The sequence below is a fragment of the Pelobates fuscus genome, chromosome 4, assembly GCF_036172605.1.
Source record: "Pelobates fuscus isolate aPelFus1 chromosome 4, aPelFus1.pri, whole genome shotgun sequence".
In the NCBI taxonomy this organism is placed as follows: Eukaryota; Metazoa; Chordata; class Amphibia; order Anura; family Pelobatidae; genus Pelobates; species Pelobates fuscus.
The window spans coordinates 147,747,106-147,770,167 of record NC_086320.1 but is presented as its reverse complement, the minus strand read 5'-3'; the positions used below and the strand labels follow the sequence as shown (position 1 = coordinate 147,770,167).

At 36.4% G+C, this 23,062-nt stretch overlaps 1 protein-coding gene across 3 annotated transcripts in view; it reads left to right on the top strand.

The window, feature by feature from the left end:
• Window positions 1-23,062, top strand: part of CARMIL1 (capping protein regulator and myosin 1 linker 1) — a 231,920-nt gene that overhangs the window by 112,687 nt on the left and 96,171 nt on the right. For all 3 annotated transcript variants that reach the window (XM_063451656.1, XM_063451655.1, XM_063451657.1), the window contains exons 9-18: window positions 285-360; window positions 1,562-1,650; window positions 2,652-2,746; window positions 4,372-4,458; window positions 6,273-6,376; window positions 10,910-10,987; window positions 13,625-13,701; window positions 14,494-14,598; window positions 20,862-20,931; window positions 22,905-22,986. In XM_063451656.1, coding sequence (XP_063307726.1) covers window positions 285-360; window positions 1,562-1,650; window positions 2,652-2,746; window positions 4,372-4,458; window positions 6,273-6,376; window positions 10,910-10,987; window positions 13,625-13,701; window positions 14,494-14,598; window positions 20,862-20,931; window positions 22,905-22,986 — 863 coding nt within the window. The remainder of the gene's footprint in view (window positions 1-284; window positions 361-1,561; window positions 1,651-2,651; window positions 2,747-4,371; window positions 4,459-6,272; window positions 6,377-10,909; window positions 10,988-13,624; window positions 13,702-14,493; window positions 14,599-20,861; window positions 20,932-22,904; window positions 22,987-23,062) is intronic.

Here is a 23,062-nt window from a genome sequence, read left to right as displayed (position 1 = left end):
TCATGGTTTTGGGCATGGAAATGAATTATTTTATATTTGACCAGTGAAATTTGTCACTTAAATTTTTGTAATTACTGAATGAGTTTACATGAGGCCAAAGGGATTCTTTATTTTTGTGAGCCAACATGTTTTAGTGCATTATTTTGAAATAAACACTGTGGTGTACATATTATTCGGTGCACAAGAAAACCAAATTGATTGATATATTGATATCTGTGTGTGTGTGTGTGTGTGTGTGCATATGTAGTTTTTAACTGTAAACATATGTGCTTTGTGTTCTGTAGGGATCTGATACCAATCGTTGCTGCTTTGGAGTACAATCAATGGTTTACAAAGTTGTCTTCTAAGGATTTGAAGCTGGTAAGAAACTTGATGTTACCATTTTGCTTGTGGAACTGCAACATAGCTTTCAGAGTGATCCAGCGATTAAATTATGAATGTAATAGTTGATGCAGCCTATTCTATAGATGAAACGTGGCAGTTTTTCCGACACAAGTAATATGCAACCTATATTACTAGTCAGCCATAAAATTAAACTTAAAAACGAAAAAACAAAAACAAAAAAAACACTCATTACTATAAGGAAGGTTGTAAACCTCCCATATGCACCCAGTGCCATGCTGTGAATGGGAGCATGTATTTATTACTTACCCAGTGAGTAGACCTAGTGTTATGCCCCAGGGCCCAGCCCCCACTCAAGGGTGGCAGATGAAGGCTCAAAAATAGGGAGCAAATAGTTGAGTTTTTAGATCCAGGTCCATATTTTAGGATTTCAGACATCCAGCAGCATTGTGGACCAAATTCAGCCTAATCAGAGCCTGAAATGCAAAATCAAGATTTCATTAAATAGTGTGATCACTATCCGAATTATGCATTCTGAAAGCTAGATGGCTTAAAATGTTTCTGTACAAGGCCATTTGGAATAACCCTGCTATTGTTAAATGAGATATACAAGCATACAATGTTTTAGTCTAGTGCCTTTAAATATATTCCAGCACTGCGGATGCTAATAAAATCTGGCGCATTCATATGACTTTGTAATAGTGGAGCAAAATTGTTTATTTTAATTCACATAAAAATGAAAGCATAATCATTACATTGCGTGATCAATTTTTCGGAACCTCCTTGGGCCTTTTTTAAGATCAAACATACACATACCCATCATACGTTTGTGTATTTATAACAAATAAGGAAATCCTTCTTACTCTGGACTGAGTTCACTAAAGCTCTTGTTTTCTTGCCATTTTCTTCTGGGTTTTGCAGTAATTTGAGCATTGATCCCCTTGCCACTGAAGTAGTGCTATGCTTTTTCAAATTAATTTACTAGTTGACAGCACTTTCAAAGGGAATACAGCTCTTGCACATTTTAGAAAATAATAATTCTACATGCTACACTTGAAGATCTGAGATGCTTCGAATTTGTGTTTGTTTAGTGTTGTTACTTCTATCTGTATAGCACATAGTGGACAAAGTGTTCTATGTTCCAGTATTTTCGTGTACTGGTAGAACACACAAGCACAGTGTTAATACTTGCAAATATCTTTTGTTTTTTCCATTTTAGTCCGCTGATGTCTGTGATCAGATCCTACGGGTTGTTAGCCGATCCAATCGATTGGAAGAATTGGTTCTAGAAAATGCAGGGCTTAGAATGTAAGTGCTTGTCAAATCAGGGAATATCCTGTGAATATGAAAGAACTTAATTAAATGCATTGTCTGCAGCCATATGAGTTCTAGAACTAGTCCTGACATGCATGTTGCCATTGATCAATCTTTGTACATGCACAGAGCGCTCTAGAAGCTCTTACACAAAAAGCAGAACACTATGTCAACTTTGCATTCCTGAATTCAGGCACTTTGATTGAAACCGTGTGGTGCCTTGTACTATAGGCATCATTTTGTACTCAAACAAAGTCTATGGATCCGGTTTGATTACATATTATCCAAGCCAGCGTTCTCTCTTTGATCATTTGGTCCATTTTCCAGATCACCTCTCCCCCCTCACCTACCCCTACTGTCCCGCTTCTCTCCTACCCCTCCCCCACCCCAGGCTTCACCTTACTCTCTCCCCAGCTCCACCTCCCTCTCTTCCCTCCCCAGCTCCACCTCCCTCTCTTCCCTCCCCAGCTCCACCTCCCTCTCTTCCCTCCCCAGCTCCACCTCCTTCTCTTTTCTCCCCAGCTCCACCTCCCTTCCTAGCTCCACCTCCCTCTCTTGCCTCCCAAGCTCCACTTCTATCTCTCCCCCCCGCTCCACCTCCCTCTCTTCCCCTCCCAGCTCCACCTCCCTCTCTTCCCCTCCCAGCTCCACCTCCCTCTCTTCCCCTCGCAGCTCCACCTCCCTCTCTTCCCCTCCCAGCTCCACCTCCCTCTCTTCCCCTCCCAGCTCCACCTCCCTCTCCCCCCCCAGCTCCACCTCCCTCTTTCCTCTCCAGTTTCATCTACCTCTCTCCCCAGCTCCCTCTTACCTCTTTAGCTCCATCCCCCTCTCACTCCCGGCTCCATCTTTCTTCTCCAGCTCCTATGCAGTAATGATGAATTCTCCACACTACAATCTATTAAAGACACTAAGGAGCATATTTTTCTGCCGTTTCCAGTTAGAAACACTTTACAAATATATATTTTTTTTATTTATTTTATTCCTTTTCCATGCAGAGATTTTGCACAGAAACTGTCCAGTGCTTTAGCACATAACCCAAACTCAGGACTTCACACTATTAACCTTGCGAACAACCCACTTGAGGATCGAGGTAATGTCTATTTCGTTTTTCACTTACACTCTACTGATAAAGGGATTTATGCTCATTACATTGGTTTTGCCTTTGTAATAGAGTTTGCAGCTTAGTTTAATTGTATTGTAAATATGTTGTTCACGGTTGACTGACAATTCCTTTTTTTGCTTTTTTTAGACACTGGATTTTCAAATTCGATTTTTAAATTAAACTGTTGGCTTGCAATATTTATTTATTAAAACATTTTTAAAAAAATGGTAATGGTTTCTGAGGTGATAATTTTAATGCAAATACAACTTACAATATAACAAAGTGAAATAAAACACTGTCAACATTGTAATTGCAAAATGTCATCCAAAATATCCAAATTCTCTAGGTCTAGTCATATAGTCATATTTTAGCTGTTTTAGCCTCAATGGTGCAATTCCGTTTTAAATTCACTACAATTTGGTTTTACTGAATAAGCTTCCAATATAATTAACATATAGAATAAAAGGGACTGTTTAGGCACCATAACAACCTCATTTAAATTAAGTTATAATGCCAGGAGGCCCACAGGTGCACTTTTAACTCAAGGGGTTTAAACCATTCTCAAACAGTTTAACCCTAAACTGAGCCTCCAGCCCTGATCTCAGCTACCCCCAGGTGTCATCTGGCTTCTGACATATCAGTTTCAGGAAGCGCAGATTGCCGCCGTTGCGTTTCTTTGCAAGCCACTTTTATGAATGGGGTCTTATTGATTGGCTGAGTACGAGAGCTGACTGCTCTCAGCCAATCAGTGGCACCTCTGTCAACTTCCTGAAACTGAAATTTCCAAAGCCGGATGCTGCCTGGCAGGAGTCGAGATTGGCGCTGGAGGCTCAGTTTGAGGTTAAACCGTTTGTTCATGAAAGCACCTCTAATGATTTGTAATATGTACAGCCACTGGAGGCAGGTTAACCCTGCAAAGAAAACATTGCCGTTCATGCAGAAGGCAAATAACTCCCAAGCCACTTCTTTGAGCTGAAGTGGTCTGGATACCTTTACTGTTCCTTTAAGCCAAAGCAAAATAAGTGAAATTTTCTATGATCTCAAAAAAGTTATACATTTACATTATAATTTAATTGGAACAGTTTTGATAGCTAATGTGCACTTTGCAGTGTGCAATCAGCTGCTGAAGCATGCATGGAAATCTTGATTTGGAGAATGTGACACTGGGATAGTGTGGAGGGGAGGGTAAAACTGCTATGTGAAGATGGTAATCTTGCATTCCTCTAATAGAACACTAAGCAATGATTATCTTCACAATGATCAGCCTTTCATTTTTTTCTTCTTAGTTGAAGGAGATATTAAACAAAATTACTCCTTTTCAGACATTTAAGGTGATCGCTTCTCAAAGACTTTGCTTCTTTGTATTTATTAACCTAATGAAATAAGGGGTTCCTTTGTCAAATGTCAAAAAAACAATACTGTTCTCGGGTTAGTCATACTTAATTTTTTTTTTTTTTTTTTTATGTATAATTACGTGTTATTAAGTTTAATAATATCTTTCTTTTTTTTTATATATATAACTCATCCTTTATGTTACAGGTGGTATTATTGTTCAATCTGTTCTCACACTTTCATAATTATTCCTTTATTGTATATATCTTTTTTTTTTTTAGGTGTGTCTTGCTTAAGTGTTCATTTTGCCAATCTCCCTAAAGGCCTGAAACATTTAAATTTATCAAAAACCTCATTATCACCAAAAGGTAATGTGTTTCGTTGACTGAAACTGTGATACTTAAAGTATACCTTATATGACCCGTGGCGAGTAGACATCACTCTACCCAGTTAATAAACAAATTTAATTGAAAATGTATTCCAAATACATCAGCAGCAGGTATATTTTACCCCCCTCCATCCTTTTCCCTCTAGCACTCTCTTTGTCTTCCTTCTCTCTCTTTGGCTTGGTTTTTCTCCCCACTCTTGTTACCAACTTCCTCGTAAATAGTTTGGTAAAAAATTGAATAGAACTCCCCCAATCACCCCCTTTTTTCTGTTTCATACATTGAGTTTACTTTGTTTTAGCATCTCAGTTGAGCAATCATCGGTGTAAAAGCACTACCGTTATTTCACAAATGGTTGCATAAACATAACACTCTACGCGTTTTCTGCTCCTGTTGAAATACTAGTTTTCCTGTTTGTTTTATACATCATTCATATACTTTATGGGCTAACAAGTCTACTGGTATGTTATACCTATCAGTGGTGCACTGAGCACCATTTTTTTGTACTGTCACGGTACACTGTATTGTCTTTATATTTATGAAATCATTGTACATAAAGAGTGCGCAAAAACATATGGTATACATGTGTTAAATTACTCCATTTACTCAGATGTTACCCTAAAAACATTGTCACATTGTATAATAATATAGAATGTATTTTGTATGTATAACTGAACCATTACATACCAAAAACTTACCAATATCTTTTGTAAATATAACTGAACCATGTATCTTATATATCTGGTTCCATATATCCAAGATACATCTGTCCGATCAGACATTAGCACCACCACTGGTTTAGTTTTACAGACAGACTTATTGGGAAATGACGCTCGATCACTACAATACTAACAAACACAACGTTTCTTTGCTTCATTGCTCCTCAAAGTTAATGTACTTAAACCCATTATTCAATGAGGCACATTATGAACATGGGGAGGAACTAGAAAAGAAAAGCTCAACACTTTTAAAACAACCCTTGGTACTTATATAACAGTTTCTCGCAGATTTGTCTATTTGTGAGAAACTGACAAAACTTTCAGTTTTTTGCACACCAGATTTGCCTAAATTCTGCGGTACAGGAATCAAACTATAAACGCGTAACAAGATGGTACAGAATCCCTCAAGATTTGGGAGGGAAATGTATTTCCCATTTGATAAGACTGCCCAGTAGACTTGTGCAAATATTTTTTTTTTAACAATTTCATTCCACTCAAACTAATAGATTCGCCCATTGAATAACATTCCACAGATTAAACCAAGACAATTAGACTTTTAAGCTCTTTTAAGAGAGCTATTTAGCTTGCTTAAAAGAGCTTAAAAGTCTATCAATAACTGATACTAGCAGTTTTGTTGGTAAATATATAGATTGGGAGACAAAAACTATTTATTTAAATATAGTTTTTTGTTTTTTTCTCTCTCCCATCTCTCTCTCTCAATTCTTCGTCGGACACCGAATTCTGAGAAATCAAGAGACAGGGGGTGTAGAATAGACCTCCCACAGGAGGTTCCTCTGCTCTCCACCCATAGCAACCACAGCATATGGGTATACAGAAGTGTTAATTCCACTTTACCAATGTAGCACACATAGAGATGGATTCAGGGCTGAACTTTTTCTTGTTGGAAATGTGTTTAATTCATTAAGTGACAATTTGAATTTGCATATCTTCAATCATTGCATCCAGTTGCGAGAAGCCTGAACAGAGTTTATAGGCCAGCATATGGATTGCATAATGTGGTTTAGTATGGCTAAGTTTGACAAAATCTGAAATGTTATAAATGTATTGTCTTCCTAGGAGTGAACAGCCTCTCTCAGTCACTAAGTGCTAATCCACTGATTGCAAGCACACTCACCCACCTTGACCTCTCAGGCAATGTTCTCCGTGGAGATGACCTTTCAGTATGTACTTCATATTTGTTATCATTATTATATTTATTTTTATTGTTAGGCAAGCCTGTATGTATGCAAAGTGTTCAGTTGGGAAAAAAAAAAGCTATAATTTAATTGTTTGTTTTATTTATTCTTAGCTTTCAATACAATAAAAACAATATGCAAAAAATAAAATGGGGAAAAAAAACATCAAACTTGCCTCGCAGTGGTTGTAGATGGGATGTAGTGAAATATAAATGGTATACATTAAACTATTCTGTGAAGTAATACAATCTTGCATTACAACATAATCTTAGCTTGGTAAATAGTATAAATCGCATTTCTTTTCCACGTATTATTCGCTCTCATGCATGTTTGTGGATGCTGTAGAGGTGATATGATAGTGGCTATGAGAGAACTGAAATGGATATTTTACAGTGTCTACATGGCTTGTATGTCAATAAGAAAAAATCTTTAATGTATGTGAAAGTATCATCACTTTCCCCTAGGATTCCACAGAGTGGGGGTTGTTCTATAGTAGCCATGCCTCCTCTTTCCTTTCATGTAGGATTTTGTTTGTGTGTGTGTGTGTGTGTGTGTGTGTGTGTGTGTGTAAAGTGCTGCTGCTAATATAAATTGTATAAATTGACTCTGGGATAAGATGTACCATAACTTGTGCAAGATTACCTCTGGTTATGGTGCTTGTATTGTCCCTTGAAAAAAGCCTTTGCTATTTTTCAAACTAAAAATATAAAGTCACTATCCAGTAATATTACTATCTTATTTTGACTTGGTTAGTGAAGTGATGTGTAAATAAGAATCTGCAGAGTCCCCAAATCATATTATTTCCTAGAAATGTAAAAAGCTAAATGTTTGACTCCTGCAGTCTACAAATAGTCTTTTTTCTCTTCAAACATTGAAGGTATGATGTTTTATATATTTACCTACATTTCTGGTTTGACGTTTTACCTGGGGTCATGCTCCCAGCCTCCACTGCATGAGCCAGAGAATTTGTTATCTCTCCTGACTAAGCCAAGCAGTGCAGGACTAGCTCATTGCCTGAGAACATTGGTTGATCCTTGTCAGCTAATGAGCTATAACCTGCACTATTGGGTTTAGCTCAGATATAGCTAAGCAATGCCTAACGGACCTAACGTAAAAAGTCAAACTGTTCTAAAAATTGTTTCATTAGTTATAAGAAGTGGGGGGATGGCAGGCAGGAGAGGGTCCTGATGGGCAGTGGGAAAATAAAAAATATCCCTCCCTGGCAAGCACATTCTCCTGCAGTGGGACTAAATCGTCAGGGAGATTTTCACTGGACTTGCTTTACTGCATCAGGACGTTGCCGCACTGGTGCAGACAGCAACATCTCCCACCAGACCACAAGGGATCAGGATTCTCCCCTCTACCTGGCCCCAATTTCTCCATAAATACTCTACAGCCCAATATAGCTTATATCATCCCATTGTACAGCGCTACGGAATCTGATGGCGCTAAATAAATATAATAATAATAATAATAATATCCCCTCAAATGCATCCTACTGCCCTTATTCTCTCAAACACATCCTAAGCCCCTATGCTTAACAACACAGCCCCCATCTAGATACAGCCCCTATTCACATGCATACAAACATATTACACGGCAGACAGACCGTCCGACACAGGCAACCCTATAAGCATAATTTCCTCCACACCTGCAGCCACACAAGCAGCCTCCCCCTACATACACAACCTCACAAGTAGCATCCTCACACATGTACTCTACCTAACCCAACACGTCTGCTTCCCGATACGTGTCTGTTAGTCCACCCATTGTACAGGGCTGTGGAATTTGTTTGTTTTATAAATAATAATAATAACCCCACAAGAAGAGTCCTCATGCATGCTGACAACTCCACAAGCGGCATTCCCACGCATGTACACAACCCCACATCTGCATTCCCACATTAGTACACAACCCCACAAGCAACATTTCCAAAAACATACACCACCACCAGCAGCTTCCCCCCCCCCCACATATGCAACACCACAAGCAGCTTGTACACACCCTCTTCAATACATACCAGTAACATTCACCATTTAATCATACCCCTAACTAGTCACTTTAACACATATATTTGTGTTTGTACTGAGGAAAGTTCCAATGTGGAACTGACGCCTTGGCTTTTTGTGACACATTTTCAAATAAAACTTTCTTATTGGAAATCTTTGGAGTGTATATATATATATATATATATATATATATATATATATATATATATATATATATATATATATATATATATATATATATATATATATATATATATATATATATGAGATATATATGAGATATATATGATATATATATATATATCTCATAGTATATCTATCTATTATTATTATTATTATTATTATTGCAATTTATATAGCGCCAACAGATTCCGTAGCGCTTTACAATATTATGAGAGGGGATTTAACTATAAATAGGACAATTACAAATAAACTTACAGGAACAATAGGTTGAAGAGGACCCTGCTCGATCGAGCTTACATTCTATCTATCTATCTATATCGCTATCGCTCTCCGCCAATCGCCAATCTCTCGGGCGTGGGGGTTGCATTGAGGAAACTTGCCTCAAGGCAGCAAGGAGGATATAAGCTGCATATAGCTTTTCATTATTTTTGTGTATTGTATCCGGTACTAATTGTTTTTACCAACTTAATGATTATCCGTGTATAAACCTTGGAAGAATTAAATACTGATCCAATGCTTTCATGAAATGACTACAGTTATTACACTGACCAATTGAGCTATCTTGTCTGCATTATAATGCAACATAATACCTTTCGAGTCTTTGGATAAATTGTGTATAATGTGTAAAAGTATGTTTATGATATTACTACTTCTATTAAAAGACAAAAAGACTAAAAGTAACTTATTTTTGTCCTGTTGGGAAAAAAAAGTTACTTGGATTGCAACCTCTTTCAAACATCACAGGTTCAAATGCTGGAAATATGTAAGCATGGGTTCAGAAACTCAACCAGCACCAACATGCCAGCAGCATGGGAATCTGTAATGCAGATTTCATTATCTAAAGAACAGAAATTTGGGGTTTTAATGTCTATAATGTCTATACAATATTTCTCCGAGAATCGTATTACAGAGAACTGGAAATAAGAACCCTGGACATCACGGATGGGTGTTTAATTTTCATGTAAGACACAAAACTGTGCTCATTTGCCCCCTAGAAATCGTGTAAAATCAAGCAAAAACTGTACTCTGCATGTGTAAGTGAAAAAGATAAAAGATTAGACTTCTTTTAACCCCTTAAGGACCAAACTTCTGGAATAAAAGGGAATCATGACATGTCACACATGTCATGTGTCCTTAAGGGGTTAAGACATATTTTTACAGAGCCACCATTATCTGTGGCCATGTGTTTCTAGCGAAACAATATTTATAGTTTAAACCTGACTGCTGCAGTTTCTTAATCTAACAAACATAGATTTTGATGACAGACACAAGCCTGGTCATGTCTTATCTTCTTTCTTCTTGATTTTGTTTCCCCTGTGTCATTCCTGAAATGTCTTGGATTATATTCATCATATTAAGCACTGCCAACTCTGCCGGTTGGAGGGATTGCAGCTATTGTTCAAGAAAATAGATGAATAAATATAAAACATCCAAAAGTTTGCCAAATACGATTATTTATATGAAATAGCCCAGTACTTATCCACAATTATACAAAAACATGTTATCCATGACCGCACTCCAAGGACTTGTTAAAGCTGTAGAAAAGTAAAACTTAGCCTTTATCTACATTATACATAATAAAAAAAATCGACATTTCAGTTTATCCACTAAACTTTCATGAGGATTCCTGAAGCCCCACAGGATCTTAGCCCTTTTATTCTCAACAACCCTCTGTGGTATCTCCCGTCTGGACTCAAGCAGGTCATGCCCATATTTAGTGCAGATGATTTTTCAGTATGTTGATATTTCAGCCAAGTGGAAGCTATATAGTGTGTGTGTGTATGTATATATGTCTGTGTGTGTGTATATGAAAAATACATATACACACACACAGGAAATATCTTCATCTTCTAGCTTCAGTTGATAAACTGAAGCTACAAGATGCAGATATTTCCTGTTTGTTTGTGTGTATGTGTAAATATGCATGTGTGTGTGTATATATATGTATGTGTGTGTGTATATATATATATATATATATATATATATATATATATATATATATATGCGCATACCTTACACTATTCAAGTAAGCATACTTTGAGTTTGATCTAGGTATAAAACATTTAATGTAATATTATACAATGAGACCAAGTGTAATTATCAGTAGTTATTAATAGTATAAAGAAAGGTAATGTTATAAAAAGCCTATAATCCTTATATGCTGTTCTCTAAACCACAATACTTTTCCTCGTGCCTTTGTTGCTTTAAATATCATTTGTCCTTATAGGATCGTATGTAATTTAAGATTTTTCCATTTGCACTGATGATTGTCTTTTTTTCTCTCTCGCTCTCTCTCTCTCCCTCTCTCTCTCTCTCTCTCGTCTAGTACCTGTATAGCTTTTTAGCACAGCCAAATGCTATAAAATGTCTGGATTTATCGAACACAGAATGTGCTGTTGACATGGTAAAATATTCTTAATACTTTATGTGCAAATCCACAGATTTTTCTTTTTTTAAAAAATTTTTTTAAAGTTTAATTTCATCAGTTTATCCTCTTGTCTATTACATTTTTACTACTGTTGTTATTGCTAATTATGTGACATTTAAACTAAGTACACTAATTGTAAGAAGCTATCTTATTGTATATGCCAGCTTATATCCAAAGTAATTTGGATATAATTGAGATATTATACTTAATGTGACCGCATTTATTAAAAAAAAAATCTGATTTTAAAGGACAACTCCACACTTCCAGAACCCATGCCAAAAAAACACAGTTAAGTAGATATACCCCAATGAATACATACATGCAAATTTTCATGTATGTGTTCATTGTGAATATAGTTTAAAATAGCTTACAAAAGCTGCAGTTCTTATGACTGCAGCCTTTGTAAGCCCCTCCCCCTTTTCCCCAGAAGAGACTTTCGGTCTCTTCACAAGCCTCTGACTTGGTCCCCACATGCACGCACGCGAAGGCTCATATACACACGTGAAAAAACAACACAACACCTACAACAAAGTGTAAACAATCACACCAAGTAAAGGTGAACCCGCAGACTGAATACAGTTGTACAATATAAATATACTTATGTACATAAATGGTGAGGAAATCTTCACAATATTTGCAAGATAATAATCTAAAACTGTTTATATAAAGAGATTGAAAAGGAGTAAATAGAACAACTCACAAATTACAGAGCCGTGCCTGGAAAGGCACCTTTGGGCTTAATACACAGAGCCTGGCATGGCTCTGTAATTTGTGAGTTGTTCTATTTACTCCTTTTCAATCTCTTTATATAAAGGTACACACTATGTTTTACATTATTATCTTGCAGATATTGTGAAGGTTTCCTCACCATTTATGTACATAAGTATATTTATATTGTACAACTGTATTCAGTCTGAAGGGTTCTCCTTTACGTGGTGTGATTGTTTACACTTTGTTGTAGGTGTTGTGTTGTTTTGTTTGGTATTTTATTAAGGTGTGGGGGAAACGCCTATTTCACCTTTCTACATACTGAACACAACTTTTTGGAAGCGCCCCACTTGTACTCCCTTTTATATATTTCATATACACACGTGCCCAATGCTGAGTACATGTATACCGGACTGCGAACGCGCGGATGTTTGTGCACGCGTGCACGCAACGGGTCGCATGTGCAGGGATGAAGTTGTCGAGCTGGTCTGAGGTCTGTGAGGGAGGGATGGGGAGGCAGGCACACTCTAGTAGAGCATGCCTGCCACTTCTGTTAGCTCAGGGGAGCTAACGGGGGTAGGAAGGAATCCTATTTTGTTATTTGACAGCCAGTGGGGAGTTCCCTAGTTAATTTATAAAAGTGTTGATTTCTCATAAAAATTTGCACTTTTATAAACTGGGGTTAAATGAGGATGCTCCTCACCCATAAAGCATTTCAGCAAGCTGAAGGGCTTTTGGGGTGTGGAGTTGTCCTCAAAGGCCACAGAAGTGCTATTTCTGAATAAACTCGTTATATGGTTGAATTTTTCTTTATTTTTTGTGCAGATAGTATTAGCATTGTTTTACTTTGTACACACATTTACAATTATATAAACTATAATTATTTAGTAATATTTTCATCACTTGTCCTTACAGGCACAATGTAATAATGCATTTGTTTAAAGGGGCGTGCATCATTTGACTATTTCTCTTTAAACCAGCAAGCAAACACTTGCAAACACATTTACAAACCAAAATAAAGCAAGGGAAATGTTGAAGAGTATGTAGATAACAAATATAAACTTACTACATAAATTTGGTCAGATTACAATGTTGGGCACGCCTTTCAACAATGGGAGTTTGTTATCACCCGTCAGGATGTGGCAAGGTGAAGAGATGTTCCAACTGCACATGTGTGACTCTTTCAAGAATGTCCAATGCAGTTTTCCAGCATTTCTAGAAATTTGCATACACCGAACCACGCAACAAAGTATTTATATTTAGCTAAAACACTTCCTGCTCCTAATCAATGACTTTCAGGGCCAAACAAAATGTCTCAGGGTTTCTTTGTGCATTTTTAAAATATTTTTTAGAGTAAGGACCTACTATATCCATATTTAAGTTTTGGAAATTCCCAACATGAGATAAATTATTTAGAAGATATTATATAATGCATAGCAAGTTAGAAAATATATATATATTGTAATGTTAGACCACTGAATCAATTAGATCATATTTTTTAAACAGTGTAGGAGATGTATTATTATACATCATACAACTTGTGATGATTTTTATTTAAAAAAAAAAATATTTTTATATTCGTGTAGTGGTGGAATACATGACGGTGATTTTAAATCCTCAAAATTTCAGGATGCTATGCATGATGGGTACTGCCACGTATAACAAGTGGAGGGTCAGCTATGGCCTTTTTACTGCTTTTCCATCTGCTTTAGACTACAACTCCCACCATGCCTTTTGTTTGGCTGATTGCTACAATTGTCAAATGTAAATGTTTTCTTGTAAAGAACAAATTGTTTTTCTATTAATCCTTTGGAGGACATTGAAAGCACTACATTGTATGCACACTTAAGTCATGTAAAGAAGGGAATACGTGATGTGCTGATAACATTATGGTTCATGTAACAGGTTTGTGGCGCTCTCCTACGTGGCGGCCTTCAACATCTTTCTTTGCTGAATCTCTCCAGGACATTTTTCTCTCACAGGTATGATGTTACCTTTGATTTTGTCCGCCAGTTTATTGACCAACCGCTCTGATTATGTTTATCCTGTGAGATTATGTGTATCACCAGTTTAATGCAGCTGTAATACTTCCTGGCATTATGTGTCTATTGAGCTCTGAGTATTGTGTTTAGAACACAAGACTAGAATTTGAGGACACACAGTAGGAGTCAGTCTTAAGAATGCATGTTCCTTTACCCACATGAAGGATACCCATGACTGAAATAAAGTGTTTATACCATAAAATGTTTTATATCAACAGGCATTTTCAAATACCACTTTACCATGTAGAATAGTATAAATATATGGGTTTGAAAATATGCCATGATTTTTTAATTTTTTTTAATTTATTTTTTATTAAATTGCTGTTGTGTCATCAGAATTGTACCTTCTCCTATATCACAAATGTCTTATTCCGGAGCTAATCTTAATGTTCAGAGAATTGAAAAATGAAGTACAATCCAAAGGCTAAAGTAGCTATGCTGTGAATAGAGGTGAATTTGAGATTTTTTTAGAGTCTGCTACTTTAGCCTAAACTTTGAATTTTGAATTCACTAGATATTGGTGTTTAGTAAATAAACCCATGCATGTTTAATAATTGTGGTTCTAGGACACACTGCATCTTATCAACAGCTTCACTTTGCTATGATGTAAAACTATAGGAAAATATATATATTTTTTATTTATGGATGGAACAGGTTCTTTTTCAGTATATGCATGTTTAAACTATATATGTGTAATTACATTACTCTTACTGGTCTCCTTATGAACTGCAGGAAAGGAAAAGATGTACCCCCATCCTTCAAACAGTTCTTCAGCAGTTCTTTTGCATTGATGCACATTAACCTTTCTGGTACTAAACTGTCTGCTGAGCCTTTAAAGTAAGTATTTTGCCACAGCCAACTAACTCATATACATGTTTGATGTCTTTATGTATGGTGTGTATTTATTAAAATGTACATAAACTCTCAGGATCTGATGCTGGGTGTTCATGGATGTCATGAGCACAATTAAAAGTAGAGGTTTGTTTGATTGTGGGAAAAGAGCCTGATGTTAAACTATTATTGGAAAATGTTAACATTGACTAAAAAGGAAATCTACACAATAATGTATCAACAAAGCTTACAGATTTCTTGTTTCATCTTGTAGTCACAAACGGATTTATTAATTTCCCTCTACCGCATTATTTTCCTATTTTATTCATTCACCACTTTATTTTTTCTCTCCTTACTTTTCAGATTTAATTTCAATTCTCTCACCTACCATTTCCCTTCTCTTGCCACTTTTTTTTTTCTTTCTTTGTCTTTTTAATTATACATTTTTTGCATTTTTTTTTTTTTTAAATTCTTTATTTTTGAGTTCAGGTATGGAGCGTTACAATTTTCACACATACACATTATCTTCCTTACATTACAGTGGCAACCAATCACTGTGTACCTTTGCATTAACACATCACGTTATTCTGATTTTACGAGCAATACAAGTGTGTAATCCACCCCTCCTCCTCTGCCATTCTCCCGTTGATCTGTTACTCCTAGGTGTGTACCCCGGTGGATTGTCTATCGATGTGCTAATAAGCTAACTGGCGTGCCCATGTCCTGCGCTGTGTTGTTAGAGATCTGTCTTTAGTGCATTTTTTGCATTTTTAAACTCCACAATGTACAGAAGGAGATTAATCTAAAAGTAATGAAATGCTGCACTTTAAGTGGATCAAAAACTGGTGATTTTGTCCATTTTTGCATCAATGAAGGCTCTTACAATATGGTATATAAACTACTACAGAACCTTTGTTTCTATACCAAGTATGAAGAAGAATACAATAGGCAGTTATATTGTAGCATGCATCAACCAGGATAATGCTTCCTTCTTTCTTGTAGTCATGTTGTTGCAGTGAGCTCCACCACGCAAATTGGTGACTCTCCATCTTTTGTGGAATATGTATTGGGAAATTCTAAAATTCTGATAGGAGATGTCTTTTTTTTTTTTTTTTTTTCAACAGATAGCTTTGTTACCTTGACTATTGCTATTTAAAAAAAAATAAATGAAAAAAAATTGTGTATATATATATATATATATATAACGAGAAAAATGTGATGGGCCGAATTTCGCCTGACTGCTGAAATACGGTCTGAAAGCGGCAAATCTATGCTCAGAGGATTCAACTCCGAGCCTGGATTTAAAAATATGAAGAAAAAAGAAGCCAAGCTATTTGCCCACTGGCAGAACTAGTAGCCAGCAGGAAGATAATTAACTCTCACACCGTCAACACCGCCAAGGGTTTTTAAATTATGTGGCAGGTGGCCAGCTGCCACATTAAAACCGTAAGAATAAATAAAAATCCTATAGGGGTCAATAGGTCCCTTGTATTACTACAATGGAATATTGTACCTGCATATCTACTAAACATTGAAAACTAGCGACTGCTGCCCAGTCGTTCGAAAAGGAGATGGGGCCTGTGAGATAACTGAGTGGGGGGATATGCTTTGAATTTTAAGGGGAGAGACCTAGTGTCCCCTCACCTGACCCCCAACCACGCAGATGGGTGGAAACACTAGTATTTATAAAATTGTGGGGGGGATACATATTCACTTCCCAGACCCCACCTATGCCGTATACAATATGACCAACAGTGCTCTGATTGGATGGCTAGTAAACCAACCATCAGAGCACTCTGAGAGTTAAGTCTCAAAAGAAGTGAGACTTGGCTGTCGGAGTGTTCTGATTGGCTGGCTAGGAAGGAACGCTCCTGATAATATTGCATAACATTGGAAATCTTCCCATGCTTTGTAATACCACAAGCACTGGCATGCCGCCACATAATTAATCCTGGCAGCACTGAGGGTTTTTAACTATTTGCTCACTGGCTGCTAGTGCTGCTAGCAGGTAGATAGTTCTTCAAATTATCAATTCACTTAAAAAAAGAAAGTGATAATTTGTGATCTTGCATCCTGCTGGATGCTTTCAATTTATCACTGACTTCCGTTGATAAATCTGTGATTCTAGTGCTGTAGATTGGTTTAGATGGGAAAATCATTGATTTTCCAAACTTGTCCGAACCAATTTTACAGAATTGTTGGAGCGACCAAATCCTAACTGCATTGGCAATTTTAAGATTTACTAAATACCAAATGCGGTCGGAATTAAGCCATTTTCACCAGATTTGAGACTGGAAAGTCATAAGTTGCATTTTTAGTTGAATTTGGGGAAACCATTTAAAGCATTCATTGTGTTGAGCTATTTCAAATACCTTTGTTTGATTTGTTCATTGCAAACAGCTGAAAGTCTGTAAATTTTGACACTAAACCTGATTTTCAACAGGGGTTGAATAATTTTGATTACAACTGTAATACCAGAAAACAGGAAAAGCATAGCAGTCATAAACTGTGAGTTTCCAGAATTTCCCTAGAGTCATGGCTTTAATAGATTCTCACAATAACAAAACAATCCCGCCATTATCTACACTGGCTATTATGATAATGTGAAGCAGAGCTTGTTGTATTCGTGAACGTTGCCTCAATGCATGCTAATCTAATATGGTATTTTTAATATCAGACCTAATCCTATTAAAATGGTACTACAAAAAAAAAAATCACCAACATAGCCGTTCCAAAAATAATTAAATGTTAACACATAATTAAATTTGTAGTTGACTTATTTGCATAGTCATTTTGTCCCTCTGGTAGCTGCAAAATGAGATGGGCCAATGAAATTATATAGGCTACCATCACTCTCAGAAATCATGCTGATCTTTGGTGCCCTCAATTATGTCTTGTACCAAGTCTTTTGTTGTAAAACTATAGTGTTACTATACATACATTCCATTACAATCTACCTCGTGGGAATAGGAATCTTTACATCTACATGGAATACAATGTAACCTAATATTAGAGCTTTAATTATTAAATTGGATATATATAATTTAACTTCTTCCCGACCAAAGATGTATCAGGTACGTCCGACAAAAAACGGTCCTTAAGGACCGCAGACCTGGTACGTCCGTGGGGTTGTATTAAAGTGCTGGAAGTGATCATGATCGCTTCCAGAAGCTCTAATGGTATTGCAGCAATGCCTCGATGTTGAGGCATTGCTGCAATACCCCCTCACGGCCAGTTGCTGCCGCAGAACACTGGGTGACTGCTCCCCCAGGAGCGATCACTTCCGGGTTGCTCCATGTGGAGCCCGACTGTGAGGCAGAGAGTGGTTACATGGCCGCGATAGGTGTCCTGACAGGCAGTCCCCCTGCTGATGAAAAAAAGTAAATAATAAAATAAATAAATAAATTCAAAATGTATATATGAGATAGAGATGATTTTATATATCAATGTATCTCTCTCTCTCTCTATCTATCTATCTATCTATCTATCTATATATATATATATATATGTATATGTATATGTATATGTATAAAAGTATCCAAAAATTACCGGCACTCGTGGGTTTCTTTTCCAATTTATTGTAAATAGGTACTGCTCAGTCAACGTTTCAGCTCCCGGTCGGAGCTTTCATCAGGACACCAAAGGCATTAGATATGATAAAAAACAAACATATATAGGACATCTAAAATAAGATAACCAATAGACACTCACCTGTTCAGCTGAATTCTGTTCGTCCTGATTCTCGGCGTGCACTCTGCGCAACTGCGCATGTCAATGTCGGCATGTACTTCCGCGTCATGTGATCGGTCGGGTGCGTCACAGTTTCCAGGCAACCGCTGATACATTCAGCTGAGGTTGCCACTGTGTTACCAGCCGCTCTCGCAAGAGCTTTTCCCCTCTATAGTGAAGCCATCCACTCGATGACATCGGATTACCTTGCTCTAATAACTTGTGCTGGCCGAGAATACAGATAATCAGAACAGCTGACTCTGAAATATAAATACTAATATTTATAAACATCCCTTGTCTACATAGTATAGAGCAGCTAACTAGCCTAATAGACTATAGGGCAAAATGTGGAAAGGAGCATAAAAGTAAATTAATAAAGTGTAAAATAACGTGGAAACAACAATTCCTATATACAAATATGTGACTGAGTGTGAAAAATTAAGTTTATATGATATCTAGGAGGATTGCCACTCCCTATCCATAATTCTAAGCGGCAATGTTATCTAGTGATACTCTATAAATGTCTATTACATGTATTAAAAGTGTACAATATTTACATATGAGGTATTAAAGAAGTCTAGCCAAAATGGCCCAAAGTGTACAATATTTACATATGAGGTATTAAAGAAATATAACCTAAGTGGACAAGTAGTGATATAAATAGAGTGTGCTAACTCTTATATAAGTGAATGTGCATAATTTGCATGCCCATTTGTTATTAGATTTCTGCTCTTGGTAGACAGATAGAAAAGGAAAATCACCAAGACTTTGATTAAGGGATCAAAAAAAAATTTTTTAATAGTATTTTAGATAGAACTAGGTGAGTGTCTACATTATAGTTATCACCATTTTATATACATATTATCATAATGGGGACAAAAATTATCCAAACATTACATAAGAGGTATTTTTTTTAAAAAACTACATCCCAAGGTCACAACCGAGGGCGACCATCAGGAGTATTCCAATTCCACATGCGCTGTAAAGGAGAGAATGTATTCATTCACCAACGAGGGTGGTATAAATCAGGACTTAAAAATTATTTACAGAAAAGAAATAAAGGAACATTTTTCATTTAAACCTCTAGGGGAAATAGTATCTAATTCTACAATCCAGTATGTTTCTCTTTGTAACAGAAGTTTCGCTCTATCACCACCTCTAGCTGCCACCGGCACATGGTCAAATGCCACACAGCGTAAAGCAGAGAGTGGATGTTGTTTTTCCAAAAAATGTCGGGCCACAGGCTTGTCCGATCTGCCATCACGATAGGCAAGTCGGATACTCGATCTGTGGCCCCTGATTCTCTCGCACAAAGCTGTTTCTGTCTTGCCAATATAACTCAGTCCACAAGGGCATGTGAGCTTATATATAACGAACTCTGTGCGACAATGTATCCTGTGGGTAATTTTGTATGTTTTGCCTGTATGAGGATGTGACAGTGTCTTAGACGGAATAATGTGCCCACAGGTTACACAACCTAGGCATCTGACACAGCCATTGTTTGTTTTCCCTGATACAGGGGGGTTGTAACAGTGGATAGGGTCTGTTTTTACCAATAGGTCTCTTAGATTCTCATTCCTCTTATAACAAAACATGGGCTTATTCGTCAGTTCCTTTGGAGGTGTAGGGTCTTGTCGCAAGATGTTCCAGTTGGAATTATTTTAAAGTGTATTTTGCTTATTTATACAACCTTCATTAAAATGTGTGTTTTTTTTTTTTTTAAACTATTAACCATTGGTTAACCATTTGCCGGGTCAAAAATATTTAAATGTCTGCTCTATCCATAAAATGTTTAGTTAATTTCCAATTTGTAAATTTGTTTCATTGCGCTATATAATGGATATACACTTATATAATGTGTTTATACATGAACTTGTCCTTTTTGTCTTTCACATTATATAACGCCAACAGACATCTGACAACATGCATTAAAAACAAATGTTTTGTTAATTTAAGGAGTGTAAACTGTGCCTGATTATCTTCACTATTTTGTGTCTGTACAAGATTAAAATACGTCTCCTGTTATTAAGCTATTGCTATCACAATTGTTCTTCAGGAATAAATTCTCTATGCCAGTTCTGGATCATAGACACGTAGTCCCTGAAGAAGACCCAGGAACATTGCTTCAGATGAACATTATTTGTGCACGCTTCCAAGTGAATTGAACTGATATCATGTCAGCCCTGGCTATGCCTTTGTAAAGTCTTTGTTCTGCTAAATAAAGATATATTCCATGTCAAACTGATGCCAGGTCCATTCACTTGCATGCTTGAGTAAGCCACATTTACTTTGAAGTTGTACTGCTGGGTCGTCTTCCAAGCTTATGATGAACATTCATCAAATAGACCTTGGCCACTTTATACCTGTAAAACAACGGTTTACTGCCTTTCTATTCAGGAAAGATAAAACGTATTGGTGTAATGTATATGTATAGTCTATCATGAGTTTGACTCTTCGCTTTCATGTCTTAAAGATTATCTTTCCTGGTGAGTAAATTTGACAGTTCATTGTTTGATAGATTTTATCATTTTGTCTTTCAGGGCATTGCTTCTTGGATTGGCATGTAACCCTAACCTGAAGGATGTATCTCTCGATCTCAGTAACTGTGAGGTAAGCAGCAACAAGTAAATTTAAAGTGACAAATCCCTTGCATTTTGAAACTACTTTTGGTTCTGATGAAACAAGTTGGGTTGTTAAAGGCGAATATATATTCTGATTTTGTGACATTAGTTTTGCCACCTATTTGAAGCCTTAATGCTTCACTTTTGACATTTTATTTCTCCTTTAGTCTACTCGTATTATCTCTAGAGAGCCTCCATGTTCATCAAAGCTTAAACACTTAATACATAAGAATACATTAGAATCACAATCCTGTATACCTCTAAAGGAGATTATAATATGCTTAGAATAATATCTGTCTAAATAAAGAACACTTCTTATCTGTATACTGGAAAGTAACTTTTTCAAGTATGTTGTCATAATATAAGCAAAAAAGACCTGCAATGCAGCCTATCCACTAAATCCAATGGCTGTCCCTAAAGAACCTGTTCAATATCAATGTACCTGGGATCCTTGATAGCGATAGGTTCATTTAATAAAAATATTTATAATATTATTCATTAGTTGCTGCTCAAACATTTTAACATTATTTTATGTCCATCAGATAGATGGCAAATGCATTGCATAATCTTTTGACTGATCCAATAATTTGTACAATTATTCTGAGTAAATGATGCTCAAATTATCTAGCTCTTTATGCACAACCTGTATGGACTTTGTTATGAGATCATAATCATGGAAAGTCTCAAATTAAATGTATTAAAGGGTTATTACAACCATAAAAGTGTTTGAATAAAACACTGTTTTTGACCCATTATCCTTGCGCGATAGTGGTGGCCCCTTGCACCCCTCTAAAAAGCTACACTTCACCTTTCAAGAGAATTCAAGCCAGTGTAGGACTTCTGTCATAAATTCAGCACTTTATTATTGTGCATTATGACAATAGGAGCCAGGATTTTTAATCTATAGCGTGATGTCAACCATTTAGCAGTATGGGACTTGGTCTGCGCTACGCCTGACTGCCTGGCGTATCTATCTAATCAATCCATCCTTCTTTCCTTCATTCTTAATGTCTGGGTTTAAAAATACTGTAGTGATAAATGTCACCAACCTGCTTTAAATCCACATGCCTTTTATGAATGTTGCTAAAAGCATTTCAACAAATGAAGTTGTTGCATATATTAATGATACTTTGGAGAAACCTTTGATTAAGCATATAAATTAATAGCGTCTGTGTTTCTGTGGCTCTTTGAATTAGGTGGAACAACCTTTGCATTTAATTAACATGATGGAAAAGAAAGGATTTGTCTGTATTCTTATGTCTTTCTTTTCCTTTCTAATGCTTCCTAAGCTCGGTCACTGTGTAAGTACTGTCCCAGGCTTTATTTCAAGTCTTCTAATTTCTGTGCCATTATTTTGTGATAATTCCATGTACATTTCAAGTTGCTCTTAACATTTCCTTACATTTAACAATAACCTTTTTTTCCCTTTTTTTTTTGTGCTTTTGGATTTAATTTACTAGCACAAAAATGTTCCAGCCTTAATTTGCACACCCATTGCTAGTTAACCGATTCAGGCATTGCTGGTAAAGTTCATCGTATGAATACAAATGTTCTTCTTTGTGAAGCTGATTTTTTTATACCGACTCATGATACTTTTCTAATTCTGGAGGCTCTGTTAAATTAGTTTACATGTCCTACTTTCAATGCAAATGTACACCATTCAATATTACCAATGATTATTTTTTTTAAAAGTGAAAAATACCGTTTTATTTAGTTTTCAAAGATTTAATACGATAGTGAGACTATTTAAAAATAATATAGAGTCCTTGAATACATGCATTGTTCTGGTAAGGTGTTCATTCAGATAGTTTTCAAGGTTATTCAATATCAAGAATGCCAGTTATACATCTGAGAACTATGCTAAGAACACTATACATCTTACAAGACAACCCTTTGCACTAGATTAGATAGTGTCTTTAATATGATGCCTTGGACATTGCTAATGATTGCTGTTTTGCACAGTTAAGATCTGGAGGAGCACAAGTTTTGGAAGGCTGCATAGCAGAGATTCATAACATTTCCAGCCTTGATATTTCTGACAATGGTAAGTGATATTTCACACCTTTAAAAGTACGCTGTGTAAAATACTGTCTGAATGACAAGCTTTACTGTAAGATACC